The following is a 17573-nucleotide window of genomic DNA, read 5'->3' as shown; positions in this document are numbered from 1 at the left end:
TTGCCCAATTTCAAATATTTACTGTCTTGTTAATTGTTTGAAAAAAGATTTCAAATTAGTAATTAAGTTGGTTGCAGCTGTACCCATTAATTTGTCGATGAAAATGTGGAAAATACTTGTCTAAATATGATAGTACAATTTTTCCCCATTAAAGAGAATATTTTGAAGAAATTTCTGCAGTGAAGTTTTGGAAGTCTTGAATTTTGTGGTAGAAAATTTGTTGCTATTCTATGATGCTCAATTAACTGGTTAGGTCTTCTACAAAATTCTAACTTCCATAGTAGCTCCACTTTATTCTACCATATACATATATATATATATATATATATATATATATATATATATATATATTGGCTAGATAGAGTAACTCTAGAGGATCTGTTTTTAGTTTAGACTACTTGCACGATGGAGCAAATGGAGATGGATAACACTTTGCATCAGCCACTTTGTTAGTGAAATCACATGAAACAAGAGAGAAAATGATCAGAGTAATGTGGCAAATACACTATAGTGTTAAGACCTTATCATTTCAACCCTTCAATAATTTCCATCAATGCTTTCTCTGAGCTTCCACCAAAGCCCCAAGCCTTCCTAGCCTCTTCGCCAACCTTCCCAGCTCTTGCCCTCAACTCTTCATCCCTCATCAGCTCTCCAATTCTCTTCCCAATCTCTTCTCCCTCTACCAACCTCCCAACACCCCAACCCCAATCCTTCACCCATATGCCCAAGCCTGCCTTTGCCACCACCTCGGCATTCACCCTCTGATCCCCATGCTGCGGCCAAGCCAGCATCGGCATCCCTCGCAAAGCAGCCTCCGTTACTGAGTTCCAGCCGCAGTGATTCACAAACCCTCCAATGGCAGGGTGTGCCAAAACTTCCTCCTGGTTCACCCACCCCTGAACCACAACCCCTTTGTTCTTGGTTCTCTTCAAAAACGAGCTTCCTAGCAACTCTGTTATTTCTTCCTTGTCATCTGTATCAACTTTACTGGTCTTAAGAACCCACAAGAATCTGCAATTGCTTCTCTCCAACCCGTCTCCTAGTTCTTTTATTTGCTCCTTTGACATGGCAGTTCTACTCCCAAAGCTTATATACACTACTGATTGTGCTGGTTGCTCGTCTATCCATGGAAGCTCTTGGTCTTTTTCTTGCTCGTAGGGTTGTAATGGGCCAATGGGGAGAACCGGAGGGAGGTTGCGTAAGACACTGCCATTGTTAAGGGCCGAGAGTGTTTCTGCTTCAAACCACTGGAAGTTGTTCAAAAGAATGCCTTTAGCTTCTGGAAGATACTGAGAATTTGAAACAGTAATTCTGGTAAACAGGTGATTCGGATTGAAGAACGGCGGAGGAATGCTTGATTCGGGCAGGAGTCCCAACCCTGCAATCGTGACATTGCCGCATCCGATGCTTAACTTAGCGTTGCCTTCATATGTGAGGAGAGGGAGACTCGCAATTAGCGCAAAAAAATTTGCAGAGGTGGTAGAGACGACGTAGTTTGGAATGCGGAGATCCATGGAAACTTTGCCGACGTTGGCGGCCACGGCAAAGTCAGAAAAGATTGCAGAGAGAGGAGGTGATGAATCCAATAACAGTGGATGGAGAAGGTGGACGGAGCGCCTAACGGCCTCAAACTGGAGAAAGAATGGATCATCAGTGGTGCGATCAGACTCATGGAAGGGCAGGAGATGGAATTGGAGGTGCTTGATCTGTGGGTGGGTGGACAGGAAGTGAGAAATGTGGTTGGACTCGGCGGCAGAGACGACGGGTTGGGTGGTGATGAGGGTGACGGTGCATTGGCGCGAAGATAGCATGGCGGCAAGGCGGAGGAAGGGGGTGACGTGGCCCATGCCGGCGCTGGGAAAGAGAGCTATATGAGGTTGCTGGGCTGTTTCCATGGTAGACGTTACCCAACACAGATGAAGTAAGGAGTTTCTTGGATGAGTGTTTTATTTTGTGTCCTTTGTACTGTGTTCATATATAGCTATGAGAGTAGATTTCAAGCGTTTGTCAAGTTGGTTTTGTATTTACACTTGAAAGCAGAGGTAGGTCCGCGCTGTCTACGTCCCTTTAGAACTTAAAAAATGAGAAAAAAAAAAAAAAGGAAGAAAAACATAAAGGAATCTAAATTGATTTTATACACCATTTATATATATATATTTTAAAATTTTTAAAATAGAGGAAAAAAGAATGCCATTGGTAAAACATGGATACTATAATCACAGTATTCAGCATTATCTGAGATCTCTCTCTCTCCTTGCAGAATCTTCACTACTGTTTACTGGCAAGACTCAGTTAATGAAATTCTTTTGCTGTGGTACATATCATATTGGTTGTTGGGAAGTTAAATGCGCAGAGAGAGAGAGAGAGAGAGAGACAGATACAAAAGCGTGGGTGCAGTATCCGCCACATGGGTACTGAACCATTCCGTTGAACAAGCATTTAATTTGATTGTGAAAGTTATGACCCTAATAATTAAAGGTATATTGCTTCACTCTCGAATCAAACATGTTGGCACCTCTCCTTCATACCCAAAATTTTTGGTTGGCAGATGAGTCGGTATACATTTACATTTGGTGGTTACATCACTGCAATTGTGTCTATTTTGCAAACTGTCTGGTATTAGTAATAGAATGATATAATAAAATCTTTTTATAATATACTATAAAAATGTTTTATTATTATAAAATAAATAAAAATAATTAAGGAATTTTTATTATTCTCAGGAATAAATGAATAATAATTATTTTCAAATTTTATTATAATGTCTTGAAAATTGAATAAACGAATCTAATGGCTTAGATGGTCAAATTTCTTCGGGTTAACCAATAGACATCAACATGACAAAATATTCTTTTTATTATTTAAAAAAAAATTAAATATAAGTGTAAAAAATTACTAATAGACCATAAAAAACTTAATAATTATAATGATGCAAAATATTTAGTAGATGTAATTTTTATAAAAATTTAATGGAAAAAAACTTCATAAAATAAATAAAATGTAGTTTAATATTTTTAAATTTAGGTAACCTATTAAACATGGCATTAAAGAAACATAAATTAAAATTTTAAAATTCATACTTTATAAGTGAAAATTATAAAGTCGAATGTTAGTTTTTATGCGTGTAAAATATAATGCTAAATGGATAAAGAAAGCTCAAATTTATATGAATCGACTAACCTTTGATCGAGTCAATTTATTATTATTATTTTTTATTTTATACAAGTTGTTATGTTATTAAATATGTGATCAACTAGACCTAAAAAAAGAGTTGCAATTCAATCAACTAGTTGATTCGCACCAACTTTTAAAATATATTTTATTTTTTAGAATATATTTAGTCATTTAGTTTGCATAAAAATTATATATAACAAATATTTTGGAATAATATATTTATTTAAATATTTTTATAAATTATTAGTATTATTTATTTATTTTTATATATTTTAAAATTTTTAAAATAATAATTTAATTATGTTTTCATGCTTATGTCAATTGGTTGACCCGAACTAGTCGAGTCAATTAGACTAATCAACCTGAGAACTAGGTGTCTAATTCACTTATAAGTTTAATTTTGAAGACATATTCCTCTTAATGGAATGATTTTTCTAACCTAATTTATGAAATTAATTTCATTTTCTCAAGTTATTTTATCACAATTAAATAAAAATGGTAAAAATGTCATTTTATTAAGAGTAGAATTCATTTTTTTTCACATATACTTTACAGTTAACTAACTGTCAACCATTGGAAGGTTCATTTTGTCAATAAATTCAAATCTCAGGTAATTTTTTGTGGTCATCCAAAACTCAGGAAGTGCAGTGTCATATTTAAAAAAACTCAGAAAGTATTGATGAATTTTATCCATATAATTTTTGTAGTATTCTTTCTAAATTGTTATATCCTAGTATAATTTTTTATTACATTCTCCTCATATTTTATTAAAATTTTATGAATAAATATTTCATGAATGATAATTTAAATGTAGAAGATCTATCAAATGAATAGAGATAATGTACTTTCATACCCCAAATAATTTTTCTTTTACATATGTCATAGCTGTTTAGAGCACTTGCCATTAATTTTATTTTCAAAATAATTTAGAAGCTACAAAATAATAATAAAAAATCAACACCAAAGAAATAAAATTTTATAAAATGAAAATTTTGAAAAATAATCAGTAATATATACTCTTCTAAACATATATATATATATATATATATATATATATCTTTATGTATGTATACATTTCACTGGGCCATGTTCATTGACCATTTGTACAACATTAAATTTGCAATTATGTTACTTGTTTTGCCGTTGACAATTGGAAAAGCTCTTGTGGTGCATTTATTTATTTATTTATTAAAAGAGTTGATAATCTTGCATCAATAATGTAATTATGAGGGGATTTTGTAACTAATTGTTCAAGAAAAAAATTAGATTTTTTTGTCATGAAATTATTTTAAATAGTAGGTCCCAATAAATTACATTTCGATCGTATCATTTGAAATTCATAGCAGAGGACATACTTTTTGAAGTGATTTTATTGGTTTGAGGGGTTTGTCCCGAGGGCCATGCTAACCCTTTGAGATGACCTAATTTTTTTTTTGTTGGATGAGATTCAAAGGGATGACATTTGGTGATTTTCATATCGAGTTTTATCAATGGGAATAAGCATAATGGCCGAAGAAACAAACAATTACCGATGATTTTTAGAAGGGATCATGCTAAAAAAAACAAACAATCATCTTTTAAAAACAAATGTAATACACCTATGGTAATAGTTTTAATACTATTTTAGTTGTAGTAATAAAGCATTGCATGGTTTTATAGTTTATATTATATTTTGACAATTTTTTTTTTGTTTTTGAAAATTATAAACTTTTATGATGATTTTATTTCTAGTATGCAACAAAAATTTCAACATAATGATGACTTTTCCTTTTTTTAATGCTCTTCTACTAGTTTGTGTTGCAACGTGCGGACTGTGGGATGGAGGCTAGTCCCCTCGACTTGGGGATGGCGAGGGTTTTGATTTTATTTTTTATTTGGTTTGATGGAGTCATCACTAATTTATTATTTTCTTAAGTAAGGTTAGACAACATAATTATTATCAATTGATAGGAAGATATTAGGATCCCCTACACACCTGTCTCATAGATGGTTGCTAATTAACCTAAAGTTTTCCTAATTTGAATCCAATAACTTTGAATTTCCTCCAATTGTGTGATTTACTAGCTGATAACATTTTTCTTTGCACTTATTTTGAAGTCCACCCAAAAGTCTCGAGTTTAATGTTTTTTTTTTTTAAAAAAAATGCCAAAATCAGCCAAAAATATTCCTTTGATTTCAAAAAAAAAAAAAAAAATTTAATTTTATAAATTTTTTGAGACAACTTTTGAAATCAAGGGGCATTGCGGTCATTTAAAAAAAGTTAGGCGCATTGTTGAGAATTTTCAAATTTTTAGTGATTTTTCAATTTATATGTATATTTTAAAATTTTCATGGTTTTTGAAAATAAAAATAAAATAAAATAGGAATAAAAATAAATAAACAAAATGAGTAAAAGGATTTTCTTTACACTTAAACCACCGACTTAGTGAAATGTTTAATTTATTGAGTCAAGAGTTACTGTTAAAATTGAAGAAGAATAAATTTTCACTATTGATTATTATGTTTAATACAAGAATTACAAGGGTATATATACATAAGAGAATTGGAAAAAATGGAAAATAAATATTGTGCTAAAATGGAAAGTGTATATATCTTTAATACTCCCCTTCAAGTTGGAGCATGCAGATCCGTAATGCCCAACTTGCGTGACAAGGTTTGGAAATGTTCACGACCCAAAGCTTTGGTGAAGATATCGGCAAGCTGACTGTGGGTAGAAATATGTTTAGTGAAGAATAGACCAACTCGTAACTTTTCACGAACAATATGACAATCGATTTCTATATGTTTAGTACGTTCGTGGAAAACATGATTTTGGGTAATGTGAAGAGCCGCTTGGTTGTCACAATATAAGAGCATAAGCTGAGAATGTGGTACGCCAAGATCATGTAAAAGAGTTTTGAGCCATGTAAGTTCACAGGTAGTGGAAGCAAGTGCCTGGTACTCAGCTTCGGCAGAGGAGCGAGAGACGGTAGGCCGTTTCTTAGTGCGCCAGGAAATTGGACTAGTGCCTAATTGAATGAAAAAACCAATGGTGGAGTGGCGAGTGGATAACTAGCCCAATCCGAATCAAAATAAGTTAAGACTTGAAGATTGTTGGTAGCAGGAAAAATAAGCCTTGACCTAGAGATGCCTTAATGTATCGAAGAACACGTACAACAGCATCATAATGCGGTTGTCTGGGTTGGTGCATAAATTGACTGAGAATGTTGACCGGAAATACAAGGTCGGGATGAGTGATGGTGAGATAGATCAAACGTCCAACGAGTCGCCAAAACGAGTTGGGATCGGAGAGGAAAGCACCATCAGTATTATTGAGCTTCAAATTTTGTTCCATGGGAAAGTGGGCAGGACGAGCACCCAGATGACCGCTATCAGTGAGGATGTCAAGTGCATATTTGCGTTGGTTGAGAAAAATTCCAGTGGGAGAGCGAGCAAATTTGAGGTCAAGGAAATATTTCAATTTGCCAAGATCCTTGAGTTTGAATTGTTGAGCGAGCATGACTTTGAAAGTGCTAATAGCAGAGAGATCATTGCCTGCCATGAGAATGTCATCAACATAAACAAGTATAAGAGTAAAAGACTGACCTTGAGAGTGGGTGAAAAGAGAGTGATCGGCCTGAGACTGGGTGAAGCCCGCAGCAAGTAAAACAGAAAATAATTTAGAGAACCAATTGCGAGAAGCTTGCTTGAGGCCATAGAGGGATTTCTGAAGACAACAAACACAAGTCTCCCCCTGTTTGCAATAACCCGGGGGGGGGGGGGGGGAAAAATATAAACCTCTTCATCGAGGTCACCATGGAGAAAAGTGTTTTTGATGTCCAATTGAAGGAGATGCCAATTTCGAGCGGCTGCCACTGCAAGAACACACCTGACAGTAACGAGTTTAGCAACAGGAGCAAAAGTGTCATGATAATCCAAACCTTCTACCTGAGTGTAGCCCTTGGCCACCAAGCAAGCTTTGTGTTGCTTTATGGATCCATTAGCCCGAAGTTTTGTTTTGAACACCCATTTATAGACAATTGGTTTTTTTTTTCCAGGTGGAAGGTGTTGAAGAACCCATGTATTATTGGTTTCTAAGGCTTGGGTTTTAGAAGTCATGACATCACGCCAATGGGAGTGTAGCACAACCTGAGAATATGAGGTGGGTTCGGGATGTTGAGACATAACAGAAAGAAAAGCCAAATGTGGAGTGGAGAAATGATGGTAAGATAAAAAAGAGGAGAGACAATGAACTGTACTTGAGGGACATCTTGAAACTTGTGAAGCCGTGGAGGACTTTGGTAAGGTAGGGCAGATTTAATCAGCTAAGTGAGAGGGATATGTGACAGCTCGTTTGGGCCGTGAAGAGGTGGGTGGAGGGGGTGGTGAGGGGGGGGGGGGATGGAGGGGAAGGGGGTGAGGGTGGGGGTGTCGAGGAGGGAACCAAGGGAGAAGGAGAGAGAGATGAGGCGCTAGGGTTAGGTGTGGGTGGTGGAGAAGGAAAAGTGTGGGAAGGATGTATATCAGGAATAGGAAGAGGAAGGACTGGGGAAGATGTAGGAGTTGGAGAGACGAGATGGTAGGGAAAAGCATTTTCTTTAAAAGTGACATCACGGGAGATGGAAATTTTTTGTTTTCAAGATCGTAGACACGATAAGCCTTATGATGAGTAGGATAACCTAAGAAAACACATCGAAGAGCACGAGGAGAAAATTTATCGCGATGTTGGCGAGTAGTTTGGGCATAGCACAAGAACCCAAACACCCGCAAGTGTGTATACAAGGGGGGTTTCTGAAAAAGAAGTTTAAAAGGGGACTTATGATTGAGGCTAGGTGAAGGAGTGCGATTAATTAAATAGGTGGCTGTGAGAATGCATTCGCCCCAAAAGGAAATGGGAAGATTGGCTTGAAAAAGTAAACACTGAGCCATATTAAGAAAATGACGATGTTTACGTTCGGTAACACCATTTTGTTGTGGTGTATCCACACATGTGCGCTCGTGAAAAATGCTTTGATCATGAAAAAAGGTTTGAAGTGGGGTGGATAGAAATTATCGACCATTATCAGTGCGTACATGCTTAACAGTGCAATTGAAATGATTTTTGACCATGGCGCAAAATTTTTTAAGGCAAGTGAAAGTATCATATTTCATGCGCACAAGATAGACCTATGTAGCATGTGTGTAGTCATCCACAATTGTTAAAAAGTAATGTGCACCAGAGAGTGAAGCGGTAGGATAACCACCCCATATATCACAATAAATCCGATTAAAACAAAATGTGCTCTTATGTGTATTCAAGGAAAAAGGTAAACGAGTGTACTTTGCTCTAGCACAAACATCACAAGGCAAAGAAGGGGAAGAAATATTTAAGATTTTCGGCATACATGAAATGGAAGGGTGACCAAGACGATGATGCCAAAGAGTAGTGTCAGAAACACATTAAGAGTGGAAAACTGAGGCGGAAGGGGGTTTATAGTGGTAAAGTCCATCCCGTACGTCACACGTTCCAATCAACCTCCTCATTGATAGGTCCTGAAAGACACAAAAGATGGGAAAAAAAATATGGTAACACAATTGAGATAAGTGGTAAGTTTGCTGATGGATAATAAGTTAAATTTAAATGAAGGCACATAAAGAACATTAGAAAGAGAGAAATTAGGAGAAAATCACATAGTGCTCATATGAGTTACAAGAACAATGTCACCATTTGGAAGCTTAATGAGGCATGATTGATTGAGAAGCTGAATATTATCAAGAGAAGGCAAATTGGAAGTCATGTGATCGGATGCACCTGAATCAACAATTTATTCAATGTTAGAAAGAGAAGTAGAATGACAAGAGGCGAGGTTACCAGCAAAATTGGCAGAGTTGGTGTTCAAGGGTGAAAGAGGATCTAAGAGTTGACGACATTGTTCGCTAGTGAGACCAGGGATAGCAATCTCAGAAGAGGTTGAAGAATCGGTGACAAGATGTGCTGCCATTGAAAAATCAGATGCTTCCATGATATTAGATCAGTTCAGTTTAGAGGAATCAAATCGCCGAATTAGGTCAAATCTGAGTTTTGCAGTGACCAAAAAATATAAACCTTCAATTTAATAGTCTTCAAGTGTAGAGAAGCCGAAGGTGTCGTCGGAGTGTTGGGACCACGAAGGTGAGCCGAAATCGGAGATAGTCAATCGAAAAAAAAACCTTTGAAAAAGACATTTTTCTCTGTTTTATTATTTAGCATTACAAGAGGCTGTGAGCTTGAGGATCTGCTGCCAGAAAACGATTCAAAAAACAAGAATGATACCACAGTCGGAGCAACAAGAAGAGATGTCACTAGAGAAGGCAACCTGAGGCTTGAGAGATACCCGGAGATGATCAATCGAAAAATGCCGCTGGAGCTGAGATGGTTGGATCGCTAGAAAAATAGAGCGGAGATATTGCCGGTGAAAACAAATTGAGAAATAACCTGGTGTGCTGCTGTGTTCGGAGTGTCGTGCTCCAACGGAGAAGCTCCAGCTGAACCTCCGATAGTAGACTCCTGCGGCGCACGAACCCAAGAAGAAGACCCCAGAAACTTTTTTAAACCCAAAAAGAGAGATGCCGGAATTACTGTAGAAGACAGCTGAGAAGAGGGGGCCGGAGAGGATGACGGCAAGAGAGAGTCAGAGCAGTGTGCTGAAAGGTGCAGTAGAGAGACACCGGAGAGAGGCAATTGAGAGATGTTACGAGCACTGGGAGTTAGATGAGAGAGTCAGTGGGCGATGAAACGTCGGAGAGCGTAGAGAGGCGATGATGATGGACATCGAAGATGAACACTGGAGACTGAGAGATTGGAGAGAGATGCAGTGATGAGGGAACTGACACGGCCAAGCACTGTTAACAAACTGATGGAGATGAGCGATCGGTGAAGAAGGCGACGGGAAACTGAAACTGAGTCGCGAAAAATGAACGCCAGAGAAGAAGAGCAAGAGAGAGGCGGCCTGAAAATTAACCAGAAAAAATGACGGGCGGCCAAAAGAAATTGGGTTAAGGAACCTAAGCTCTGATACCATGTTAAAATTGGAGAAGAATAAATTTTCACTATTGATTATTATGTTTAATATAAGAATTACAAGGGTATATATACATAAGAGAATTAAGAAAAATGGAAAGTAAGTATTGTGCTAAAATGGAAAGTGTATATATCTTTAATAGTTACCAAGGAGACTTCACAAATACACGTAAAACATACATACACATATGTACAAAAGGGAATGGAATCAACAATCATATTGAACGCATAAACTCCTCCTTGATATTCTTCATGTCTTTTTATAGACTCCCTCCGGTGTGGTGATTGGTGGCCTATGAGAGGCCGAGAGTCAGCCGACAGAGCCAATTTGAAATTTTACATTGAATGCAATATATTTTTTTTCATTATTTCATTCTTGGCTATGATCATTGGCTTGATTTTTGATTTGTATATGGACTTGGATGCGATTTTTGGTGAAGGTTTGCATATTAAATTTAGGTCTTGGCTTCGGTTGGACAATTTTTAATTTTGATCTAAATTAGGTGTCCATTTTGAAATACATCAAAAAATTATAGGCTAATTTAGAATTGCACACACTAAAATAATTTAGCCCGTAAATTTAACGATCAATTCAATAAGTAATTTCGAACTCAAAGTGTTAAGAACCTGAGTTTAGTGGAGAGAATAGTAACAAAAATTTCAAATAGGAAAAATGCTGAATTCTGATTAATGAAGAAGTAAATTTACATCAGGCTTAAGATCTATATATAATACAACAAAACAAAGTAAACTAATGACTAATTATTCTAACTAATCAAGACTCTCTTAACTAACTCTTTTCTTCTTTCTTTCTTTCTATTTTAATTCTTTCTACTTTTCTTTTTATTTCCATATTCTCAATATAAGATGGAATACTCCAACACCCCCCTCAAGATGAATATGGATGTTAAGAATGTTCATCTTGTGAAGATTAAGATGAAAAGATAAAGATTTGAGGGGCTTAACACTCTGTATGCTTCCCTATTTATTTATCGTTATCAGTTAGTGCTTTTGTACTTTCTTGTGTATGTTGATGACATCGTGATTACTGACTCAGGCCCGAACGTGATTTCTCACTTCATATCTGTTCTGAGCAATGATTTCCTGATTAAAGATCTGGGAGATTTACATTACTTTTTGGGCCTTGAATGTCATCACAACTCTATTGGTCTCATGCTTTCTCAACGAAAATATATTTTCGATTTGCTGCAAAAGACGAACATGTTAAACTGCAAGCCAGTCAGCAGTCCAATGTCCTCCACTAAGCCAACTGCCTTTGACTCCTCTCCTATGACCGACTCTACATTATATCGTAGTGTCGTGGGCAGCTTGCAGTATTTACTTTTCACTAGGCCAGACCTAGCCTTCTCAGTTAACCGTGTTTGTCAATATATGCACGCTCCATGTCTATCTCATTGATAGAGTGTTAAGCGCATATTACACTATTAAAAGCATACTATTCATCATGGCTTACTTCTGCAACCTTCTCCCACTCCTTATTTGGTGGCCTACACTGATGCCGACTGTCAGAAAATCCACTAGGGGTTACTATGTCTTTTATGGAAACAACCTAGTTTCATGGAGCTCAAAGAAATAATCTACTATAGCAAGATCAAGTACTGAGGCTGAATACAAGGCTCTTGCTCTTACAACTCGCGAGTTACTATGATTACAATCTCTCTTATCTGAATTGGGTGTTTTCCTCTCCACCCCTCCAACTCTTTATTGTGATAATTTGGGAGCCACTTATTTGTCCATGAATCTTGTGATGCACTCTCACACCAAACATGTCGATGTGGACTATCATTTTGTTCGCGACCGGATTCAGGCCAAAGTTCTTCAGGTTTCTTTTCTTTCAAGTAAGGATCAACTAGTTGATATTTTCACCAAACCATTATCTTCTTCCAGATTTGCTTCTCTCAGATTGAGCCTCACTATTCTTCCAGACCTGCTTGGCTCGTCGGGGCGTATCAGCAATACTCAACCATCTCTAGCTTGAGCATATTATTTTCTGTTTCAAAGAATATTTTTTGTTTCCTTTTATTTTGCTCTTTTGTTAGTTTGTTGCCAGAGAATATTTCTAGTTTGCTGTCTGCATTTCTCTTGTTCTTCTTTTTTCTATTAGCAAGGACCGCCCACTAAGGTTAGAGTTAAGAAAGGAAGCACAAACATGTAAAAATAATGTTAATGATGTAAAGCATCATAAAATTTGCACGTTAATATAGTTGCTAGAAGTATTGGCTTAGAGCTAAAAATTCATATTTTCACTAGCCTCCACTAACTTGAATATTCGTTTGTTTTTCCAAATTTCAAATATTTACTATAATGTTAATTGTTTGAAAAAAGATTTTGAATTAGTAATTAAGTTGGTTGCAGCTGTACCCATTAATTTATCAATGAAAAAGTGGAAAATACTTGTATAAAATGAAAGTACAATTTTCCTCATAAAAGAGAGAATATTTGGAAGAAACTTCCCCAGTGAAGTTCTGGTAGTCTTGAATTTTGTGGTAGGAAATTTGTTGTTATTCTATGATGCTCAATTAACTGGTTAGGTCTTCTATAAAATTCTAACTTCCATAGTAGCTCCACTTTATTCCACCATATACGTATATATATATTGGCTAGATAGAGTAACTCTAGAGGATCTGTTTTTAGTTTAGACTACTTGCACGATGGAGCAAATGGAGATGGATAACACTTTGCATCAGCCACTTTGTTAGTGAAATCACATGAAACAAGAGAGAAAATGATCAGAGTAATGTGGCAAATACACTATAGTGTTAAGACCTTATCATTTCAACCCTTCAACAATTTCCATCAATGCTTTCTCTGAGCTTCCACCAAAGCCCCAAGCCTTCCTAGCCTCTTCGCCAACCTTCCCAGCCCTTGCCCTCAACTCTTCATCCCTCATCAGCTCTCCAATTCTCTTCCCAATCTCTTCTCCCTCTACCAACCTCCCAACACCCCAACCCCAATCCTTCACCCATATGCCCAAGCCTGCCTTTGCCACCACCTCGGCATTCACCCTCTGATCCCCATGCTGCGGCCAAGCCAGCATCGGCATCCCTCGCAAAGCAGCCTCCGTCACTGAGTTCCAGCCGCAGTGATTCACAAACCCTCCAATGGCAGGGTGTGCCAAAACTTCCTCCTGGTTCACCCACCCCTGAACCACAACCCCTTTGTTCTTGGTTCTCTCCAAAAACGAGCTTCCTAGCAACTCTGTTATTTCTTCCTTGTCATCTGTATCAACTTTACTGGTCTTAAGAACCCACAAGAATCTGCAATTGCTTCTCTCCAACCCGTCTCCTAGTTCTTTTATTTGCTCCTTTGACATGGCAGTTCTACTCCCAAAGCTTATATACACTACCGATTGTGCTGGTTGCTCGTCTATCCATGGAAGCTCTTGGTCTCTTTCTTGCTCGTAGGGTCGTAATGGGCCAATGGGGAGAACCGGAGGGAGGTTGCGTAAGACACTGCCATTGTTAAGGGCTGAGAGTGTTTCTGCTTCAAACCACTGGAAGTTGTTCAAAAGAATGCCTTTAGCTTCTGGAAGATACTGAGAATTTGAAACAATAATTCTGGTAAACAGGTGATTCGGATTGAAGAACGGCGGAGGAATGCTTGATTCGGGCAGGAGTCCCAACCCTGCAATCGTGACATTGCCGCATCCGATGCTTAATTTAGCGTTGCCTTCATATGCGAGGAGAGGGAGACTCGCAATTAGGGCAAAAAAATTTGCAGAGGAGGTGGAGACGATGTAGTTTGGAATGCGGAGATCCATGGAAACTTTGCCGACGTTGGCAGCCACCACGAAGTCAGAAACGATTGCAGAGAGAGGAGGTGATGAATCCAATAACAGTGGATGGAGAAGGTGGACGGAGCGCCTAACGGCCTCAAACTGGAGGAAGAATGGATCATCAGTGGTGCGATCAGACTCATGGAAGGGCAGGAGATGGAATTGGAGGTGCTTGATCTGTGGGTGGGTGGACAGGAAGTGAGAAATGTGTTTGGACTCGGCGGCAGAGACGACGGGTTGGGTGGTGATGAGGGTGACGGTGCATTGGCGCGAAGATAGCATGGCGGCAAGGCGGAGGAAGGGGGTGAGGTGGCCCATGCCGGCGCTGGGAAAGAGAGCTATATGAGGTTGCTGGGCTGTTTCCATGGTAGAAGTTACCCAACACAGGTGAAGTAAGGAGTTTCTTGGATGAGTGTTTTATATTGTGTCCTTCGTAATGTGTTCTTATATAGCTATGAGAGTAGATTTCAAGCGTCTGTCAAGTTGGTTTTGTATTTACACTAGAAAGCAGAGGTAGTGTCCGTGCTGTCTACGTCTCTTTGTAACTTAAAAAATGAGAAGAAAAGGAAGAAAAACATAAACGAGTATAATTTTTCATGTTTGGTTAAAAAATAAATAAAAAAATCTATCGAATCAATGAACGAAAAAATTGATTTTATACACCATTTACGTTTATTTTTAAAAATTTTTAATTTTATTAGAACAAATTTGTATTTTTAATAATATTTGATATAAAAAGAAAAACACATGGTAGAAAATGAGATTTTCCTTTCCTTTTCTTTTCTCACCCAAACGATCCAAACTGTTGATGGAAAATGCACTGACTTGTAGTTGGCTAAGAATGGTTGGTGTCTTGCTGAGACTAGTAGAAACCAAAAAAAAAAAAAGAAAAAGAAAAAGAAAAAGAAAAAAGAATGCCATTGGTAAAACATGGATACTATAATCACAGTGCATTGAGCCGGATTCGGCATTATCTGAGATCTATAGATTGTAAATAGATTGTAAAACTAAATTATTTTTTATTAAAAGAGTTGATAATCTTGCATCAATAATGTAATTATGAGGGAATTTTGTAACTAATTGTTCAAGAAAAAAATTAGATTTTTTTGTCATTAAATTATTTTAAATAGTAGGTGCCAATAAATTACATTTCGATCATATCATTTGAAATTCACAGCAGAGGACATACTTTTTGAAGTGATTTTATTGGTTTGAGGGGTTTGTCCCGAGGGCCACGCTAATCCTTTAAGATTGACCTAATTTTTCGATGAGATTCAAAGGGATGACATTTGGTGATTTTCATATCAAGTTTTATCAATAGGAATAAACATAATGGCTGAAGAAACAAATAATTATCGATGATTTTTAGAAGGGATCATGCTAGAAAAAATAAACAATCATCTTTTCAAAAAAATGTAATACACGAATAGTAACAAAGCATTGCATGTTTTTATAGTTTATATTATATTTTGACAATTTTTGTTTTGTTTTTGAAAATTATAAACTTTTCTGATGATTTTATTTCTAGTATGCAACTAAATTTCAACATAATGATGGCTTTTCCTTTTTTTTTTTTTTTTTAATGCTCTTCTACTAGTTTGTGTTGCAATGAGCGGACTGTGGGATGGAGGCTAGCCTTGACTTGGGGATGGCAAGGGTTTTGATTTTATTTTTTATTTGGTTTGATGGAGTCATTACTAATTTATAATTTTCTTAAGTACGGTTAGACAACATAATTATTATCAATTGATAGTAAGATATTTGGGCCCACTACACACCTATCTGTTAGATGATTGCTAATTAACCCAAAGTTATCCTAATTTGAATCCAATAACTTTCAATTTCCTCCAATTGTGTGATTTACTAGCTGATAACATTTTTCTTTGCACTTATTTTGAAGTCCAAACAAAAGTTTGGAGTTTAATGTTTAAATAAAAAAAAATGCCAAAATCAGCCAAAAATATTCCTTTGATTTCAAAAAAAAAAAAAAAATATTAATTTTGTAAATTTTTTGAGACAACTTTTGAAATCAAGGAGCATTGCGGTCATTTTTAAAAAGTTAGGCGCATTGTTGAGAATTTTCAAATTTTTAGTGATTTTTCCATTTATATGTATATTTTTAATTTTTCATTTTTTTTGAAAATAAAAATAAAATAAAATAGGAATAAAAACAAATAAACAAAAATGAGTAAAAGGATTTTCTTTACACTTAAACCACCCAGTTAGTGAAATGTTTAATTTATTGAGTCAAAAGTTACTAAGGAGACTTCACAAATACACCTAAACATACATGCACATATGTTCAAGATACATGTACAAAAGGGAATGGAATCAACAATCATATTGAGCACATAAACTCCTCCTCGATATTCTTCATGTCTTTTTATAGACTCCCTCCGGTGAGGTGAGTGGTGGCCAGGAAGAATTGTGCTGTGAGAGGCCGAGAGTCAGACTGCGGAGCCAATTTGAAATTTTGCATTGAATGCAATATTTTTTCCATTATTTCATTCTTGGCTATGATCATGGGCTTACTTGTGCTTGATTTTTGATTTGTATATGGACTTGGATGTGATTTTTGGTGAAGGTTTGCATATTAAATTTGGGTCTTAGCTTCGGTTGGACAATTTTTAATTTTGATCTAAATTAGGCGTTGATATGCCCTAAATATATCAGTTTATAAAAGGAAGTCAAAATCCAGCAATCACTACCCAAGTCAAATCCTCTGGCGGGAGTAATTAGCTCTAATCTAATAATGAAGGGAGAGATCCATGCTGATGCTTTAAACCTTCGGAGCGATCCACGCCCCCGCATCATAATGATGGATTATCCCAAGGGTCAAATCTCGCCACTATAAAGAATGGTGATGCAAACAAGCCAAGGTAACTGACTCTTAACCTAATCTTATTGTCGCATTCAAACTCTTGGAAACATTTCCTTACTTAGGCATCAGAGTAATCCCTCGGATTACACTCCAGGTCCTCCAAGCCTACTTTGTTTTCATCCTTTTCAGGTTATCGGAAGTCGGAGAGCAATGCCGTAGGTCCCAACAATTTTTATCTCACAACAGTTGGCGCCGTCTGTGGGAACCGCTTCTGAGAGGTGCTCATCTTGCTTCCGACCTCCGATTCTCGAATAATGGCGACAACCCATGACTCAAGCTCTGGCCCTGCCGCTGGTAAAGAATCACCCTAGTCCGTTCACTCCACGCCTGGAGATCATTCAGGGGTAACCAGGGAGGAATTTCTCGCCTTCCAAAGGAGAATGGAAGCCTCCCATAGGAAGATGGAAGATATGTTCAACCTACTCTTGTAGCAAAAGGGTTAGGAAGAATATGTTCCACGCAAACAACAGGTTAGCCCCGACTCAAAAAAGCAGAGAATCTAAAGGAGAGTGAGGGAAAAACCAACCTCACTAAGAAGGTGGAAAACATGAATAGCGCTGGAGTCAATGAGCAAAGATCAAATGAGTTAGATGAGAAGATAAAAAAGATAGATCAAATAGAGAAAATGATGAAACAAGGTCGAACCAACCCCTCTTACGGGGAAATCTTTTTAAAATCATCAGAGCTGCCGTTCAAAAAGAAGC

The 17573-nt window shown here is 37.0% G+C and overlaps 2 protein-coding genes across 2 annotated transcripts; both read right to left on the bottom strand.

The window, feature by feature from the left end:
• Positions 1–421: 421 nt before the first annotated feature.
• Positions 422–2045, bottom strand: LOC131160662 (UDP-glycosyltransferase 708G1-like). The gene has a single exon (XM_058116522.1). The coding sequence runs from the start codon at positions 1893–1895 to the stop codon at positions 525–527; it is 1371 nt and encodes a 456-aa protein (XP_057972505.1). The 5' UTR covers positions 1896–2045; the 3' UTR covers positions 422–524.
• A 10820-nt stretch (positions 2046–12865) lies between these two features.
• LOC131160654 (UDP-glycosyltransferase 708G1-like) lies at positions 12866–14551 on the bottom strand. The gene has a single exon (XM_058116509.1). It carries the CDS (start codon positions 14352–14354, stop codon positions 12984–12986), a length of 1371 nt encoding a protein of 456 aa, XP_057972492.1. The 5' UTR covers positions 14355–14551; the 3' UTR covers positions 12866–12983.
• Positions 14552–17573: the final 3022 nt, after the last annotated feature.

Source organism: Malania oleifera, chromosome 1 (genome assembly GCF_029873635.1).
Source record: "Malania oleifera isolate guangnan ecotype guangnan chromosome 1, ASM2987363v1, whole genome shotgun sequence".
Taxonomy (NCBI): domain Eukaryota; kingdom Viridiplantae; phylum Streptophyta; class Magnoliopsida; order Santalales; family Ximeniaceae; genus Malania; species Malania oleifera.
This window is presented reverse-complemented; position numbering and strand designations above follow the sequence as displayed.